This window comes from Osmerus mordax, chromosome 15 (genome assembly GCF_038355195.1).
Source record: "Osmerus mordax isolate fOsmMor3 chromosome 15, fOsmMor3.pri, whole genome shotgun sequence".
Taxonomy (NCBI): Eukaryota; Metazoa; Chordata; class Actinopteri; order Osmeriformes; family Osmeridae; genus Osmerus; species Osmerus mordax.
In genome coordinates this window covers 14,844,427-14,863,029 of record NC_090064.1, presented here as the reverse complement: position 1 = coordinate 14,863,029, position 18,603 = coordinate 14,844,427, and the positions used below count along the sequence as shown (strand labels likewise).

At 46.9% G+C, this 18,603-nt stretch overlaps 3 protein-coding genes across 3 annotated transcripts; 2 read left to right on the top strand and 1 right to left on the bottom strand.

Moving 5' to 3' along the window:
- Positions 1–2,322: 2,322 nt before the first annotated feature.
- Positions 2,323–4,597, top strand: gtf3ab (general transcription factor IIIA, b). The gene is made up of 9 exons (XM_067251455.1): positions 2,323–2,481; positions 2,648–2,742; positions 2,911–3,007; positions 3,323–3,411; positions 3,490–3,563; positions 3,656–3,736; positions 3,898–4,130; positions 4,218–4,277; positions 4,350–4,597. The coding sequence occupies exons 1-9, from the start codon at positions 2,368–2,370 to the stop codon at positions 4,476–4,478; spliced, it is 972 nt and encodes a 323-aa protein (XP_067107556.1). The 5' UTR covers positions 2,323–2,367; the 3' UTR covers positions 4,479–4,597.
- Positions 4,598–5,232: 635 nt separating this feature from the next.
- On the bottom strand, positions 5,233–12,331 carry lnx2a (ligand of numb-protein X 2a). The gene is made up of 10 exons (XM_067251454.1): positions 11,928–12,331; positions 9,190–9,425; positions 8,845–8,982; positions 8,451–8,650; positions 7,929–8,339; positions 7,544–7,726; positions 6,940–7,117; positions 6,386–6,635; positions 5,787–5,945; positions 5,233–5,548 (listed from the first exon to the last, which is right to left on the bottom strand). Exons 1-10 carry the CDS (start codon positions 12,329–12,331, stop codon positions 5,413–5,415), a joined length of 2,295 nt encoding a protein of 764 aa, XP_067107555.1. The 3' UTR covers positions 5,233–5,412.
- Positions 12,332–15,377: 3,046 nt separating this feature from the next.
- Positions 15,378–17,982, top strand: si:ch211-140b10.6 (protein POLR1D-like). The gene is made up of 3 exons (XM_067252010.1): positions 15,378–15,473; positions 16,113–16,187; positions 16,617–17,982. Exons 1-3 carry the CDS (start codon positions 15,448–15,450, stop codon positions 17,083–17,085), a joined length of 570 nt encoding a protein of 189 aa, XP_067108111.1. The 5' UTR covers positions 15,378–15,447; the 3' UTR covers positions 17,086–17,982.
- Positions 17,983–18,603: the final 621 nt, after the last annotated feature.

Genomic DNA, 18,603 nt, shown 5'->3' with positions numbered 1-18,603 from the left:
GAACCCTGACCCCTGTCATCATTCCCTGAGCCCCCTACACCAGTATTTTTGGGTACACACCCACATAGGTTATATGTCCTCTTTGGTCAGCCCATGTCAAATATATCACTGCCCAACAACCTGAACAAACAGGATCAGGGGGCTTACAGAACCACCATATCAATGACATCAATCACTGGGCAGGTGACAGCCAAAGCCGCTATTGATCAGTGTAGACTACAGTGGGCCTATATGGTACTCTGATAACAGCCAGGGGTGTTGGGAATCCGCCTGGTAAGTGTTCAGAGTGATGTTTACTTGTTGATGGCACTGATGAACTTTATATCCCGCGTGAAAGTCCTGAATGTTATAGTTTCACAGTCCATCCATGCTGCCTTACTAGTCCAGGTCAACCAGTCTATAAGGTATTTTGTGTGTGAATCTTCTCTCTCAGACAGGATAGGCCTTCATCTGGAGCACTGACCTATGGGAGTCACTGAAGGAGAAAAAAAGTAAACATTCAGAGAGAATGAGGAGGAGGAGAGATGGGATGAGTGGACAAAAGCAGTGTAGCACTTTGAGCTCCTTAATCACACATGTTTGACACACACAGATTGAGTCTGTCAGCTAACCTAGCAGCCTAAAGCAGTAGTATCGACCGTGTGTTACACATTAACCACAGATCCTTACAGCATACACACACAGACCTACTACTGATGCAAAGTGGGGGACATGCAGAGGAAGTGGGGAGATTCCCCAAACCATCTCTATTTGTCCTCCGTTGTACATTCTCAGTCTGTTCTCCTCTGTAAGCAGGGACAGACTGCCAGTGACTTAAGGTTCTCTTCATGTCTAATGCAGTGACATTGTGTTTGCGGGAGTGGGGAATAAATACAATAGAGATTTAAAAAAATCCCAGGCCAAACACTATCTCTGGCTGATAGGTAGAGAGATACTGTCTATGTGAGTTGGTGGTTATCAGTATAGACCATGGCCATACACAGATATGGGGCCCACTCTATTGATCCTGTCCCTGGCTGGGGGGGACCGGACAGGGACAGAGGGAGGCTGATAACCATGTCAACTGACCCGGGTCCGCTGACCCAAAGCGTGGGAGGGTGCAGAGGTAATGCCCCAGGCTTCTCAATAGGCCTCATTCAGAAAAGTCAGTCAAAGGTTTCACATGAGATCATGACATGGACATGTTTGGCTGGTATCTAATGTTTACCCTACAGGTAGATAGTCCTATTGGATTGTCAACTTCTCTCCTTGCCATTAATGAGTCCCTATTCCATCCTGGTTATTTTAGTACTAAGTCCTAAAGAATAGGCTAATTATTAACTATAGCCTCCATGTCTATCTATTAATCACATGAATAAAAAAATATATAGGTCTATTGTAAAGGACTTCGTTCAGACATGTTGATTAGAGCCGGATGCTAAGAATGTATTGAGAGTTACTTTTGTAAAGGGTGTGTGGGTTAAAAAGGATCACACAATGACAAGTTTAAATGAGACTAGTCTTCTATAAATTACAACAGACAGGACTGTATTGGGAAGTTGATAAGATTGCGACTAGTGCTGTAAATTCCACGTCAGTGAGATGAAAAGAGACAGTCTCTAAACTTAGACTACACACAGACGGTAGGCAGAAACTGCAAGGAGCCTGGCTGACAGCTTTAAAGCCCAAATCAATCACTGTAAGGCAAGCCCGTAGACCGTAAAACACACACAAAACCATTCCATATAAATGATCAATGAACGATATCAATATGAACTGATAGCAAGTCCTAGGCTAGGCTGATGCAGACTTTTGGTTACCGAAATCAGTCTCTGTACATTCAACCATAATTAAAGCTACGAAGATAGTTCATTTACTGATCAAAACACTACCACGAATGGGATCGCATCTCTCCTTGACTGGGTCAGCCATCAAATATGCCATCACATGAATAAAAAAAAATATAGGTCTATTGTAAAGGACTTCGTTCAGACATGTTGATTAGAGCCGGATGCTAAGAATGTATTGAGAGTTACTTTTGTACGTTCATCTATGCACTTTGTAAAGCTCTCTCTTGGAAGTCGCTTTGGATAAAAGCGTCTGCTAAATGAATACATGTAAATGTCAATGTAAATAAAAACTGGTGGGCAGCCAGTTTTCCCAGTAAATTTACGGTCAAATTAAATGATAGCTTTTTCAGGTGAACTGCCTCCACATACCCCACTTCAGGCTGTTAAGTTTCAGCATAGTCACCCCTTAAGAAAACCTAATTGGTATCACCCAATACAATAAATTATCTACAGGTGTATTGCCTTGGGGTAGACCGTTAAACGTTCTGCCCCTTGTTTTGTTGTTGGGTAAAACACGATCATCTTTTCAGTTCTAAAGATGGGAGAAAGGTTACAAAGCCAGAAAAAATTTGCATGTTCATTTGTAAATTGTGAGAGCACATTTAGTAAGTCATGGAAATTACAGGCCCATCTTTGCAAGCACACCGGTCTGGTGAGTAAGATGTCTTGAACTCCTATCGGCTTCACTCCAGTTTAAACAGCTGAACATGGCGATAGCGGGGGAGAATGTTATAAAATATGATCGCGTGGTTCTTGGTCGGTTCAAGCCGGGGGATGACTTGTGTAATTATTGCCGTTTTCCTATTTTAACTACACAGAAACCATTCTCTTGCGAGACATGTGAAAAGAGTTTCTGTACCCGCTACCAACTCACTAGACATCAGCTGAGCCACAGTGGAGAGAAGCCGTTCAAGTGAGCCTCTAGAAACTTGGCATTTCTTGTAGTGACATGCAGTTGTGTGCACAGACCTTCCCCGTTCCATAACATGAGGCTTCTTCAACTGGTGATGTCTTGCTGTGAATAGTGACGTCCTCAACCTACAACTGATGCCTTTCCCTACTGTCCATCTGTGTTCTGCAGGTGCTTGGTAGAAGGATGCAGTGAGGCCTTTACCACTCATGCCAGCATGAAAAACCACATGACTCGGATTCACCAGCACCAGGAAAAACGCTTCAAGGTGAATGAAACCAACACCTTGGTCTCATGTATATTTCTGGATACATTGGATCAGTTTCTATCATTGGGGAGTCTACCTACCTACCAGATCTTTCCTTACACAGTAAATTCAGTGTTAATTTAACACCAGGAGTGTTGTTTTACTCTGAGTTTACATAGGCCCACATGATGATCCTGGTGTTAAATTAACACTTGTGCTGTCTCGTGATGCTGTGTAGGAGAATGTACAGCTGCATAATACTCTTGATGACTCATTGGTTGGACACTTGTCACTCACACTGAAGTGCTAAGGCTCAATGCCCGTTTTCTGTTTTAGTGTGACCATCTGGGCTGTGGGAAGGATTTCAAAAAGAAATATCAACTGAGCACCCACAAGTGTGAACACTCCCAGCTTCTGCCTTTTCAGTGAGTATGCCCCACGCTGCCTTCTCTGCATGTGGCCAGATCTGCAACACGGTTTAACATCTCTCTGCTCTTTCTCAGCTGCAACGCGGAGGGCTGTAAGAGAGAGTTTCCTACTTCACGAAAGCTACGGTGCCACGAGAAGGTTCACAGAGGTGAGTTGCTGTGGGAGTCTTGGATACGATAAGGACCACCGAAGTGGCAGGAACAAATTTGGAGAGTTCATTGGGTTGTTGTTTGATTCCAGGTTACCCTTGTGAGGTGGAGGGCTGTCTCTTCCAGGGGAAAACCTGGACTGACTATCAGAAACACAGAAAGGAACACAGGGGTATGTAAATGCATCACCTATAGATTTTCTGCTTGCCTGTGGGTTGATATTTTGCCTGTTATTTGCCAAAAACTACTTTAAAAATACATTTTAGGGTATACCCATGGCTTGACTGCCTATATAAATATGTCCCCATATTGTGATGCTGTTTCTCTCTTCAGTCCGACTGCAGTGTGATGGCTGTCGTAAAAAGTTCTGGGAGGCTTGGTTTTTGCACCTGCACAAGCTGTGGATCCACTCGGGGGAAAGACGGCTGTTCCGGTGCCCCAAGCAGGGCTGTGAGAGAACCTTCACCACACGCTTCAACCTGGACAGCCACGTGACGGGAGAGCACGAGCACAAGAAGGACTTCCCCTGTAGCCATCCAGGATGTGGCAAAAGCTTTGTGATGAAGGTGGGCTCTAATATTTATTGTGCGTGTGTGGGCTTGATTAATATCTTTAGATGCAGAAACTTTCTGAAATAAAGCAATCTTTCTCAGGAGAGCTTGAGGCGACATGGTGTGATGCATGATCCAGAAAAGAAAAAGTTGGTGAAGCAGGTAAACTTGGTGGCTAGATTAAAATGAAGTTTTTTTGTTTTTTAGTTTACATATCCTTTGGTTTTTCTGCAGAAATCACAGCCTCAAAAGATGTCCACCGCCAAGAAGACTAGCGAGTCAGTGACAAGGTCAACACGGGCACTAACCAGTGGACTAGCTAGCAGGCTACGCAATGCCAGTCTGGAAGACTGCACTCCATGACATGTGTGCTGTATGAAGGTGTTTTTCAAGGATGGGATGTTCCATTAACTCCATACATATTTTCAGTTCTAAAGTATCATTTTTGTTTACTAAATACACTATAGAAATAAACACTCACTACTGCAAAGTAACAGCCTGGCATGTTCTATAGTAATGAGGTTCTCTTGCATGTGCACACACACAAAATTGGGCCACGGGTAGAATAAGTCATGGGTCCTTTGTGGGAACTTTAATAAACAAACAGCATAATACACATTCACACACGTATAAAAGTCCAGCGTAATGGACGGCTGGTCGTCATGGTGATGAGGCCTAAGGCTGTGTCCTGGGGGTGTGGTTTGAGCCCCGAGCATGTGACAAGTAAGGCCTGGGGACAATTCAGCTGGATGCAACTTGTACTATACTGCAGAAACACGTGGGTTATAGTTTGTGTTTATATACATTTTAGTTATTCTACTTGACGAAAAAAAAAAAAAAATCATACAGACTTTGATCTATGCAGAGCGTTTGTCTGGTGTTCTAGAACGTTGCGTCCACCTGAATACATCCCTGGTTTCTATTGCAGTCCAAAGAAGCACTACTGCCGTATGACTGTCTTCCAGTGACGCCCCTCTCTCCCTGCACCGAGGGGAGAGGGGCCAGCATGACCGTATGAACACAGCAGTGTCTCAGATTGTGTGAGGGGGGGGGGGGGGGGGGGGGGGGGGGGCAGTCATGCGGCATGGCATGGCACAGTCAGTCCAGCCTTGTCTGATGTGATCTGGCCTGGTTGGGTCCGAGTCTAGAGCATTCTAGTGTAGTTTGGTCCTGTTGTAGTTTAGTCTAGTATGGCACAGTCTAGCCTGATTCAGCGGTCTGGCGTGGGATTTCCATATATAGAGCATTCTTGGCTTGGTGGTGGTCTGGGGTGTGGTGGGGCCTGGTTGGGGTCCAGCTACGCCAGGCTGCCAGGCCAGGACACCACGGTGAGAGCCACGCGGCTACGCTGCTCCTTCAGCATAGGTACCAGAGCAGAGTGGCTCATGCCTGCTGTCGACAGCCCGTTAACGGCCACAATCATGTCCCCGCACCTGGAGGACGAAGAGGACAAAACGATAGTGTAGTTATAAATGCAGCACATTGTACTTCAGACCTGAATCCATATGAGTGACGATGTACAATGCTAAGTGAAATAACAATTGTAAGTTTTAAAACGTTTTTTTTTTTTTTTTTTTTTCGTTAATGTTCTGTGCTATTGAGTGACCGCTTATCAGTGCACAGATTAAAGAGGCCATGCGTTTTTAATCTTTGACATTCACAATCACTTACTTGAGACGGCCATCGTAGTAGGCAGGGGTTCCCAGGACAATGGTCTTGATAAAGAATGCCTGGTTGCCGTGGTTTTCCTCGAATCCCCCAACGATGCTGAACCCCCAGCTCCCAGGATGGTTTCTACGCAACACGATCTCATGACTACTGTGGAGGTAGCTGTAGGGAGGACGGAGAGGATAAAAATGAGCCCGATTTTTAGTCGGGGGGAGGGAGGAGGAGGAGGAAAGAAAGAGGGAGAGAGGTCCGAGGTCGTCCTCCGCATGTCAGACTGACAGTTGGACTGGGCCACCGGGATTCATGAAACCACATCGGTCTCAGATTATCCACAGCTGTTGATGTTTATATCACAGTTGGGCGAAACAAACAGAAAGATAATCCTGCGTAATAAACACTCCCTCTTTTTTTACAGACGCGTTCACAAACACACAAACAAAATACACGATTGTTGACACTGGCAAACGCACATCTCCTCCCCACGTCTTCACACGGGCTACATCTCTACTAACCCAGGTGAGATGGCAAAGAACATACTGTCATATGTACAGAAAGCATCCATGGGAACAACCAGACAGATGTCTCCCTTTCATCCTCCTTACCTGGGCAGGCCCAGCCACATGACCCAGGAGGGGGACCAGCTGGCGTCGTAGTCGCTGTCATGAGTGTGGCAGTGTGGGGGAAGCAGCTGGTCCTCTGGCCCCTGCCCCAGGCCCGGCTCCTCCACCAAGCTGACCTCCAGGGCCCTCAGCTGGACAGAGCAGGACGCCGCGCTGGCCTTCAGGGTGCCCACTGCTTCGCTGTGGCTCCGGTAGGTGAGATCCTGCCCGTTGATGCTAAGGAGCACATCACCTTGTGGAGGAGCGAGGGAGGACAAACACGAAAGACTATAGTAATCCTATCTATGGAGGGTTTACATTTTACAGTTAGTCATTTAGCAGATGCTCTTATCCAGAGCGACTTACAGTAAGTACAAGGACATTCCCCCTGAGGCAAGTAGGGTGAAGTGCCTTGCCCAAGGACATGTCATTTTGCACGGCCGGGAATCGAACTGGCAACCTTCAGATTACTAGCCCGATTCCCTAACCGCTCAGCCACCTGACTCCCTCCCGGGTTTATGGATGGCAAATCCCCTCAGGGAAAATGATCCGCTCACCTCTTTTGATCCGCCCGTCCCTGGACAGGCAGCCGTGGGGCTGGACGCTGGTCACAAAGATGGGCAGTTCGCCGCTCTTGCTGCCCCGCCCCCCCGCCACGGTCATCCCCAGGGACTCCTGAGGCTCTTTCTTCACAGTGATGTGTTTCTCCTTACAGGTGACACACTGGGACAGATCCTGCACACGCACACACACACACACACACACACACACACGCACACACACACACACGCACACACACGCACAAACACATGCACACACACACACGCACACACGCACGCACACGCACACACGCACACACACACACACACACACACACATGCACACACACACACACACACACACGCACACCGAGAAGGACAAGATACATGTTGGAAGTGCAAAAACATGCACTTCGATTATCGCATTGTATTTTATGGTTTTATGATTCTGTGCTGTATATTGTTATTTTTCTATTCTGCTTCCTCTACTCCCATTCTATTTTCGGTGTTGTTATTGTACGGCACCTTGCAACCCTGGTTTTGAAAGGCGCTTTATACATTTAATTTACTTACTTACCCAGCAACATTAGTTCTAGAGTAGAACTCGAGTCATTCTACTCACTCTGTGGGTGCTGGCCCGTGACAGATGGATAGGAACAGGGCTGGGGGTGGAGCTATGATGGTGATGGTGATTGGGGAGGAAGTGGTCAAGGCAGTAGTCTCTGCTGGAGGTGGAGCTAGGTGGTGGTGGTGGGGTTTGCTTGGTAGGACGTCCAATCAGCAGATGGACTCTCTCACCACTGGCCTGTAGGGTAATAGAACGGGACTAACTGTATGACAAAACCTCTGTTGTCCAGATAACACGCACTAATCCACCGCTATCTGGTTTTATTTACATTCATACCTAATCTATTGACGCACCCCTGCCTTCCTGCACCTGTCTTTATATACAATATACAAATATGAATACTAATACTGGAGTGGCTCTAGCTCTCAGTATAACCCACCTGTATGATCTGAGCGGCCTGTTCTGGAGTGCCATGGCGCAGATCCTGCTCGTTGACGGCCAGCACGCGGTCGTTTCCGCACAGCCGGCCGTCCTTAGCGGCCAGGCCCCCCTCCAGCAGGTCCAGCACAAACACCCCGGCCTCGTCCGTCCTCCGGACCAGCTTGATGCCCAGCTGCTCCGACGAGTCCCGCTTGTGGAGGGTGATCCTCAGGTTGGCTGGGCTGGACGGGGCGCCCTCGGGGGTGGAGCAGGGGGCGTGGGGCACGGCCGGGGTGGTGCCGGAGGAGGGCGGGGCCCGGGAGGCACAGCGGCGCTCCCGCAGCACCGTCAGCTGCAGGGTGGTGCACGGGCGGCCCAGGGTGGAGCGGGCCAAGCTGTGTGGCACGTTGCTGATGTCCACGCTGTTCACCTGAGGAGGGGGCGGATGTGAGAGGAGGAGGTATAGCCATGGGACCAGGGGCATAGAGGAAACCAGCTGGAAAGGGAGGATACATAGTCACCCCTGAGCGGTCCTCCTCACCTGCAGGATCTGGTCCCCGGCCAGCAGACGCCCGTCACGTGCAATCACCCCTTCACGGTACACCTCCTGGATCACTATGTTGATGAGCGGAGTCTCATTGCCCCCGACGATGCTGATGCCCAGCTCCACGTAGGGGTTGGCCCGGTGGACCTCTATGCTGGTGATCTCCCCCTCAGGGAGGGAGGGCAGCTTCACACAGCCTGGAGGACACACACACACACACACACACACACACATACACACACACACACACACACACACACATACATACATACACACACACACACACACACATACACACACACACACATTAACAACAAAAACACTCGCGCAGGCATCCAAAAAGGGTGTTTCAAGGGTCTTGAGATTAAACACAGGCAAAGGCATGCCATACCTTCTTCTGCAGAGAGAGGCGGAGACTCGGGGCAGTCCCACCCTGAGGAGGCGGAGCTAACCGAGCGTAGTAAGTGGATGCAAGGATTACTGAGGGGACGCTTCACTCTGGGGACGACACACTCCGACCCCACCACACCTTCACAGAGACGGGGACGGTCAGTAATGCGACTTTAAAACACTTCAGCTTTCACCACCCTCCCTCCCTCCCACCTCTCTCTCTCTCCCCCTTTCTCTCTCTCTCTCTCTCTCTCTCTCTCTCTCAAACACACACACTCACATTCACTCTCACGCAAACACAGACTTTCTCTCTCTCGCCCCCCCCAGTCTCGGTGAGTTGACTCACTGTCCTCCTCGGTGCTCTCCTCGAAGGCAGGGTTGTCCAGGCCCGGTTCGTCGGTCCACATGGGCACACTGCTGCCAGCTGTGGAGGGGCCCCCGGGGGGCGAGGGGGAGCTGTCCCTCAGGTCAGTCTGGGGGGAGCGGGGGGACCTGGGGGGGCTGATGACCATGGCTCCCTCCTCCCTACTCTCACAGCGAGGACCCTCTTCGCCCGTCTGCGGAGAGCGCATACCTGGACACCTGCACACACAGTGACATCACGGTGATCACAAAGACTTGCTGTGACATCAGGTGAAGCACGGAGAGAGAGAGAGAGAGAGAGAGAGAGACAGAGAGAGAGAGAGAGAGAGAGAGAGAGAGAGAGAGAGAGAGAGAGAGAGAGAGAGAGAGAGAGAGAGAGAGAGAGAGAGAGAGAGAGAGAGAGAGAGAGAGAGAGAGAGAGAGAGAGAGAGAGAAAGAAAGAAAGTGAGAGATAAAGAAATAGACAGACATGTGGGATAGACAAAGAGAGACAGACATGACATCTGAGCTAAAAACCTCATGCTGTTGTCTTCCTCCATCTCCCAGTGTTTCCCCCAGCCCAGGCTACAGAGAGACTGTTGAATGACTTCTAGAGCAGATGCAAAGCACCGACCGGCTGATCTGCCCTTCACATGGTCACCTGTCTTCCACTGGCCCTCAAGTAGGATCAGGAACACTGTCCTGTCCTGGGTAAGTATGTAAGCATGTAATCTAATGGGTGGTAAATGTGTCTTACCAACACCATACAAAGTAAACAAAGCCTATAGACAAAGCTAATTGACACATTAGCTCCTCTTATTCCATCCTTCACTGGCTTACTGGCCTTCAGTCTGGAGAGGAGAGTCCATGTGCAATGGGGGCTTAATCTCTACCCTAGTACACAGCAGGAAGCAGGTCTACATCAACATGACCGAATGGATCCTTCATCTCACTGTCCAGCAGCTACCAAGGCTCATATCCAGCGCCTAATGGATGTAGACAAGCCTTGGCACTTTGGTAGAGATCTAGGCATCTTCTTGGAGTTCTTACTGAAGACATAGCTCACGTTTAGACGGCAAATATCCCAGTAACACAACTGGAAGTGGGAACAGGACTAGATTAAGTTGGACTATGCAGGGCTGAAATATAATGGACTGGACAGGGCTGGGCTATGTTGGGCTATGTTGGGCTAGGCTGGGCTAGGCTGGGCTAGGCTGGGCTAGGCTGGGCTAGGCTGGGCTATGCTGGGCTATGCTGGGCTAGGCTGGGCTCATATGGATCCTTAGTCCAAACAGATTCCTAAGGAAAAGCCTTTTAAGAGTCAGCAACAGCTTGTTAGTGAGATCTTGTTAGCTTGAGCTTGTTAATGTAAAGCTCCTTGAGAACTTGGTGTTTGATTGCTGGAGTTCCCACACCTTTTGACCAATGGTATAATATCACTAGAAACCAAATTTGTATTATAAATACATAACTTAATTGCATATACATTATATTCTTAAAGCCAGATTAAAATATGGCATTGACACACAGCTGGAACTTTTAAGATTCTACAAATGTCCTTAATTTACACCATTTAAAAACGTTGTTGACATTGCCAATGTCCCTGTTCCCATGACGATGGGAACCCAGTAGTGAGCAGGTGTCCGAACAGAAGGGGGTCTTTTCTCAGTGACAGATATGTGGATCACAGAGAATTTCATTCAAGTTTGCTCCCTGACCTGCTGTGTTTGGTGTGATATGCATTCCAGGCAGAATCTCCGTCTGACAGCTCACCAGTTGCTCAATCTCCTCATTACAAACTCATACGAACCCCATAAAAGTTAAACTTTTGACCCATCACAGCTGATACTATATTCCTACCAATATCTACAGTATATTTTACTTTATACTAAACACCCTCTCTTGTTATACTTACGCAACAAACACTCCTACCCAGCTTAGCACCTGCAAGAACCCAATCGCTACATACCCCCAGATGCACACTCTGAGGGTGGGGGTGGAAGCTGTGTTTGGGGCGACTGAAACCACTTGACATGTAGTTGGTTCACTCACCAAAGGTCCGGGTTTCCCTTTGCCGTTTCACAGAAGAAGTGGTTAAAAAGATCTCTGGAGTTGAAGTTGCTCAGCATGGTTGCAGAGAACATGGAGTCTTTGTCGGCCAACACATGACCAGGTAACCACTAATCCCTCATCACATGACATGCTGGGCCAAGTAATCCTCTACGCGGTCTCACAACAGCCAGTCCGTGAAGATTATGTGGACACTGATGCTAAGTATATCCCTATAGGATTCAGATTTGTGCTGTGAAGTTTCCCAGCACAACTATTCTGACAAGCCCTCTTTGCACCATTATAATAATAATAATAATATCTGGTTGACAGGGGTTAGGTTATTTGGTTTGCAAGGTATTACATGGTCATGCATACAAATATGTTTCATCTTCATTTTGAAAACAGACGTTTTCAGTCTGTTGGGTTTGTAGGTGTTATCATGTGTTCGTTACATTATATGCATTTCTCCGATTTCTACATGTGTGTGTTAATCTATCATTTACTCTACACTGTGTCTATGTTTAACCGTCAATGTCGTCCGAAAGAGCAGTTGCCGTTACAGTCACTTTAAAATGGTGTTGCTTTTATGTGTCTGTCTCTGTTGCGTGTGTGTGTGTGTGAGGGGACACACACACACACACTGTCGGTCCATGTGTCATGTCTGTGCATGCCCTCGCGCTCAGGCCATACCTGTGCTTGAGGTGAGCCTCCAGGTCACAGCGGGGCATGCCCAGGGAGCAGGCAGGGGTCAGAGGGCAGGACACGGACAGCTTGTCCAGCAGCTTGTGGACCAGGATGCTGGACCTGCGGCACGCCTGCAGCTGCAGCCGGGCGCGGTCCAGGGGGCAGAAGTCTCGCTCCTGCAGGAAGCTGCGCAGGCAGCGGGCGCAGAAGGTGTGCCCGCAGGGCGTGTCCAGGGGCTGGACCAGGGGCTGCAGGCAGATGTGGCACATCAGGTCGTCGTCCACCTCCAGACGGTAGTTGTACAGGTGGTTCTCCCGGGCCCGATGGATCTGCCCACACTCGGGACAAAGGGCTTCCAGGACGGACTCCACCGGCCCGGCCGGACCCACCTCACAGCCCGGGCTCCCCATGGCTCCTCCACCTCCGCTAGGCTTTGGCACGTTTGTATCCAGGGGGAGGCTGTGGTGGTGGGGGGTGGGGGGTGGGGAGGGCGGGAAGGGGGGCGTCCTATCCCATAAGCCTCAGAGGATGTGTGTTATAGAGAGGACAGCCGCCCCCCCAGTTGCCAAAGAGACATCCCCCTGCAGGTCAGATACAGGAGGTTAACCGCTTGGGACATACAAGTACTATATTATTCTCATTTTTGTGCCAGTGTTTATGGATTCACAGCCTGCTTCTGTTCATGAAGTGATTCCGTGCTTCATCCGTGAGCGTGAGTGCCCGAGACAGAGAGTGTGTGTTTGAGGTGAGAAACAGAGAAGATTGGAGAGCGTGTGTGTTTTGTGCGTGTGTATGTGTGTGTGTTTAGATTATACATTGCTGCTCCTGCTCTTTAATCTGGCAGTGTAATCTCTCTTTTGCTCTCGCCTGCTGCAATCTTCCAATCCTACAGAGAGGGAATTATCTGGGATTGAGTCAGAGAGGCGCAGCTGAGAGGAAAAAAGGCCTGAGAGGAAGAGAGCCTGAGAGGAGAGAGGTAGAGACTGTGGGAGAGAAGTTGTGCAAGGGGAGGGGGAGTGAGTGACAGCAGAACGCCATAAAGAAGGGAAAAGAGAAAGAAAATAGAGTAGCAGAAGGATAAAGAGATGGACTGAGAGAAAGGGAGGGTTAGAGCATTTCAAACAAAAGAAAGGAACAGAAACTAAAAGGAGAAGGAAAAGAGAGACAGGAGTTATAACAGTTCTAAATATACTCATCCGGGCTCGTTTATTTTAGTGATGTTGAATATCCATGCAAGCTTGCAATTTTTTTCCCTTCTCTGACCATTTATCAACATCAAAAACTATCAAGAGGAGAGCTTCCATTGACAATTTAATGTCCTACCTGTCTTCCTTTGAAAACCAGTCCACTCTGGATTCCCTAAGGCTTGGGGTGCTCCTAAGAGCTGTTGAATTGTGTACTAGTAATTTCCACTGTGTCTCGCATCCAAAGTCACTTAGACCTCCCCTTCTCCTTCAGCACAGAGCCGCAGAGGAGCTCCCAAACCCACAGCACAGCAGGGGGCGCACTTCAGCACGCGGCACAGGCGTGAGCCAAGCATCAACCAGCGACTAGCTACCTGATTGTCCCTGCCAGGGCCTGCTTCTGTCTCCATGACAACCTGGAGAGTGTTCACAGGGGCATGACATTCAGAGAAAAGATATGAATGCTGTGTAGCTGGCTGCACTTTCCAAAGAGATCCATGATCTACGCTACATATTCAACGCCCAAGCACGGCTGGTCACAGGGTGACAGAGCGCCCCTTCATTTCAAGTTTCTGACGGCTGTTTCCATGGCCACAGTGCTCTCAGTGTAGGCCACCTGTCTCCATGACTACCTGCTCCCGTCTCCGTGACAACCTGCTTCCGTCTCCTTGACTACGGGTCCTTTTTTTCCCCCAGTCTTCTTAAGTACTTGCTCCTGTCTCTGTGACTGCCTGCTTCTGTTTCCCTACCCTGCAGCTGGACATGAATTACTCATGAGGAAACAAGTCTCCTCTGTTCCCATAACAAACCTCTGACATCATCTCATCACACACAGTCTTCGATGTGCATCCTCCCGCTTGCACGCACGCACACACACATATTCTGGGTTGAGTTGATGTGTATGCAATCAATGAGTTACTCTGCCACTCTACCAGCACTTTACAATATGGAGCCTGCAGCCACAGAAGCACTTAAATCTAAACCCTTTTTTTTTTTTACATCGTTGGACTGAGTAGCTCATTCAGATTCCATTACATGAAGCATTTTAAGAATAGCAATGTTTAGTATATTTTATGCAGTACAAGACATCTGTTCTCCTCTCATCTGTGTGTTTGTCTGTGTGCATCTTTTAACAATGCCTTACCAAATGCTCCAAGACCAGTGTTATTGTCACTGCATCCATAGACTTCTATATTGATACACAGCAAGGCCTAGTGTCTGTCAATGTCGTGATGATAGCCTATTTTCCCAATACACATAACGCACTAAGGGGACATCTGTTCCATTCGAAACACAATGAATAATATTAAGCCAGCCTAAAACAATCGATGAAGCATGTCAACGTGTAAGAAATGATCCTTTTGCCATTAATAAAATTTTAGTACGCTGTTATGTAGCTTGCTCTGACCATGCATGTGTTTTTCACAAATGCATTGTCAAACGCAAATCATCCAATATTCAATATCAAATTATACACTGACAGCATTTAAACGCAGACAGACTTACAATGACACAAACAGAGATTTTATTGATGCTAAAACATCCGTATCCTTTTAAATATTGACACAGGCTTCAGTAAATTACGGATTAAACGAATGCCATTGTCCTGTCTGAATACAACATGGCAACATGACAGCAATGTATAGCCTAAATGTATCGTTTTTTCTGTTCATTTGCCAGCCAGCTTTGTGTCTGTCTGGTTGTCCAATTCGCCCCCTACCTCTAGGAGCCGCGGATAGGGATAAATAATGGACAACAGCTATTTCGAGAGAAAATTGCATTTCGTGACATTGTCCACGTACAAGCAAAATATATGCATTGCATTACCTACTCCGGCTTCTCCTTCGTGCCGTTAATTCCGGCCCCGGGAGGGGACAATTAGCTACGGAACCTCAATCACACAATCACCGCAACGAACCGTTCCGCAGCCGCATGTAAACGCCCCCGTGTCTTTCTAGATGATGTACCGCCCATCGCTCCGTTCTGGCTGTCCGTCAAAGAGATGAGGAGGGGTCTAGCCCCGAGGACCACATACAAATGTATGGGTGACCAATATAATGCCTTATAGAAAAATACAGAACATTTCTAATCTAAAACTCGTATTGCACTGAGGAGGCAAAAATAACCTAATATAACCCTATTATTGTATAAGTGAATGTACTTTTTTTTCTGTGAATCTGTTTTTGATAGAAATAATTTATTTTTGGGAGATTGTACGGCACTGCAAAGAGAGGAAGGCGTCTTCCGAAGGCCCTTTCGGCTTCGACAGATAGCGACAAGGAAGTAAATCCAACACATTTTTTGTAACATAGTTTTGTGCATTTTCTCAAACGCTGTATATCATGGCAGAAGACACAGAATTGGAGAAGTATGCTTTTATTTATTCTACAATCTGTATGATTATGTAGTGAACATTATGTCTTAAGAGCGGCTATGCTAACATTAGCTATTTAAGTACGTATTATGGCAACTGAATCTGCAATACAAGTGTGCTTGTTTGTATGTGTGTGTATACGTGTGCTGGTTTGAATGAGAATAGTGGAAATGTTGTGCGTATGTGCGTAGAATGTTGTCTATCTGCTAATGGCTCTGGAGATAAGTTGGCAGCAATACATATGCTTCGTGTGCCAGTGTTTTCATTGCACATTTGTGTATGCTTGGTCAAAGGTCAGCTAGCTATAAGAGTTGCTTTCTTCTTGGACTAAGTTGACTAGCAGCTCAGGTCAACTCGGAACAGGCTGGCACTTGTTCAACGGAACATTAGTGATTGATACACTCCTCCCATTTCTGCCTTGCCTCACTCTACGTTTAGTTTTAACTTGATTAAAGTGACATTTATTGATAAATGTTCTGATCCTTCCCTTTCCAGTTCTCTTGATTTACCTCTCTGTTTTCCTGCCTTCACCAACTTCACATTTCCTTAACCAATTGAAGATGATACTATTCTCTCAATATTTCTCCATTGCTCCCTCTCCTAATCATTTAGTGTGTTGTGTTTATGTGACAGACGGGCAGTGGAGGAGTTACTGAAGGAGGCCAACAGAGCTCGGGTACGAGCGGAGACCATGGGCCCTGCAGGCTGGTGAGTGTGATGGAAATGGCACTCAAGCATGCTTTTATGGATTTAGTTTGTATAGGACTTTACAGTCTGTTACCTAGTTTGTGAACTAGCCCCCATTGGAAGCATTTATCCAACTTGTACACCTCAGCCATTTCTTTGTGTCAGCCAGATATGGGGTATGTTCGTGACTTGGTTACTTTACTAACTTGTTAAAGCTTAATAATTGGGAGTCAGGTGGCTGAGCGGTTAGGGAATCGGGCTAGTAATCAGATGGTTACTGGTTTGATTCCCCGGCCGTGAAAAATTTCGTTGTGTCCTTGGGCAAGGCACTTCCCCCTACTTGTCTCGGGGGGAATGGCTCTGGATAAGAGCGTCTGCTAAAATGACAAAATGTAAAAAAATAAAATAAAAAAAATGTTAATGTAATAGCCGATGTTGTCGTTCTGTCAGGATGAAGTGTCCTCTACGCAGCACCAACAAGCGTTTCCTCCTAAACACCCTCCGCAATTCCGGTTCGCAACAGCATCGCCACTCCAGCTCACCGTTGCGCGAGAGTCAAAGGTCAAAGAGCACGACCCCCAGGAGAACCCCGCCTGCAGATCCCAGAGCCGGAAGCGACCGTGCGGACCGGAGGAACAGCAGCCACCAAGTCAAAGACAGAGAAGACAAACGGAAAGACTGCCGTTATCACCACCACAGAGAGGCTCTTCCTAAAGCACACACTAAAGAACCTCCATCTGAGGGAATTTCATCCCAGAGAAGTCGCTACGTGTCCAGGGATTGCAGGGACTCTCACGGTGGTGTCTACTCCGCCCACTCTAACCGTTCCCCCCGGTCAGGCCACGCCTCTAAGGGCCCTCGCCAGCGCTCCCGGTCACCAGTCAGGGACTCACCTCGTGGGAGGGCCCATCGCTTCTGACATCACTTATTCCGTCTCACACATGGACATCTTTTACTAACTTGGGGCAGAAAGCAGGCCTACAGACCACTCACTGGCAGAGAGATCAAATACAGGAAGAAAAGATTAATTGAGACAGGAGAATGAGAAGGAGGTATAAGGGAACATTCACCTATGTCTCAGGAAAGCACCTAAACATTTAATGGATAAATACTGTTCCACTTTCTTTTTTCTTTTTTACAAATGTTCTTTTATTAGATATATTTCAATAATGTCGGACTGGCGGTGTTTGTGGTTTTAAGATATCTGTAAATGATTTGTTTAGTAAAGCCAAGTCAACAGTAATCAGGAAGTAAACAGTTTGAGGTCCAGTGTTTTAATGTGTATTTCATATTGCATGTTAAAATAATTGTATCATATTAGGACACAGTGCATAGTGAGTTCCTTAGTCTTCTCATATACATTTTTTATGTTTTTTGATCAATTGTTACAAGACCCTAAAAAAAGTTAATATCACTTATTTAGTAGCCTACTTTTTGTCATTTTGTTGTTGTGCAGTAATTTTTAAGGTATTAGTAGTAATTTTACACAATTACACAGTTGCTTGAAAATTGTTTCAGGATTTTTTTTCTTAACTAAAACGAGTTTGATTTCAATTATAAAGTCGTTAGCATTCTTTTGTCATTACTAGCCGTTAGTAATGTTTGCATAAGCTATGGCTGTCGCCAGTAGGTAAGCAGTTTTATCATGTCTCCCTATTTTTGACATCTATATGCACTTTATCAGAAACTGCTTTGTTTGTGAATAAGGAGAATAAGGTGCCGTATCATTGGCACTCCTTAGGTTCCTTAGTTCCTTCTTATTGCAGTGCTGGGAAAACATTGGATGATTTAATAAAAATAACATGTTCACCTCAAATACTGTTAGGCCGACTTGTCAATACTTTAATCTGAGGCCTTTTGCTTGCATATCAAATAATTCTGTTATTTTTTTGTGTTAGTGTAGGCATTGCCTTATTTAATAAATGTGTTTAGAATTGTGGACAATTATTCCAAGGAACTTTTGTTACTATTGAAGACCCCTGCTTAGGCCTATTTAAAAGGTCAAAATCAATCACGGTTTTTGTGAGTTAGGTTGGTAAAAAGTCTGCAGTAACAGGTGGACATTTACTCAAGCGTTCTAAGTTATTTTCCCGCTATCCGTTTTCCCCCCCATCTGTTTGACATTTCCATTTGGCTATTCGTCTGTCAATGAACCTACTTTTAAGCTTTTACCATTTTATTGCAGCCTATCGAGAGTCCTTATAGACCATTTAATTGCAAGCCCTTTGTTGAATTACGTTTGATACCATATAATAGGCGTAGATGTCCGTTGAGTGTCGACCAACGCCGCATTATCTTTCACTTAAAACCATTAGGCCTACGAAAATGTCTGTGCCTGAATAGTCTAAATTGCGTTTTACGCAGTTACGCTTCATAAACCCCGTTGTGTGTCTCCTCTGTAGGAGGGAATAGCTCGGGTTAACCGTTTCCTTCCTCT

Coding starts and splice junctions, on each gene's coding strand:
- gtf3ab (XM_067251455.1), top strand. CDS start 2,368: ATGGGAGAAAGGTTACAAAGCCAGAAAAAATTTGCATGTTCATTTGTA. Junction 2,482..2,647: donor TTTGCAAGCACACCGGTCTG/GTGAGTAAGATG, acceptor TTAACTACACAG/AAACCATTCTCTTGCGAGAC. Junction 3,737..3,897: donor ACACAGAAAGGAACACAGGG/GTATGTAAATGC, acceptor TTCTCTCTTCAG/TCCGACTGCAGTGTGATGGC.
- lnx2a (XM_067251454.1), bottom strand. CDS start 12,331: ATGGGGAGCCCGGGCTGTGAGGTGGGTCCGGCCGGGCCGGTGGAGTCC. Junction 8,340..8,450: donor CCGGGGACCAGATCCTGCAG/GTGAGGAGGACC, acceptor CCCCCTCCTCAG/GTGAACAGCGTGGACATCAG. Junction 5,946..6,385: donor ATGTGGCTGGGCCTGCCCAG/GTAAGGAGGATG, acceptor TCCTCCCTACAG/CTACCTCCACAGTAGTCATG.
- si:ch211-140b10.6 (XM_067252010.1), top strand. CDS start 15,448: ATGGCAGAAGACACAGAATTGGAGAA. Junction 15,474..16,112: donor GAAGACACAGAATTGGAGAA/GTATGCTTTTAT, acceptor TTTATGTGACAG/ACGGGCAGTGGAGGAGTTAC. Junction 16,188..16,616: donor ACCATGGGCCCTGCAGGCTG/GTGAGTGTGATG, acceptor TCGTTCTGTCAG/GATGAAGTGTCCTCTACGCA.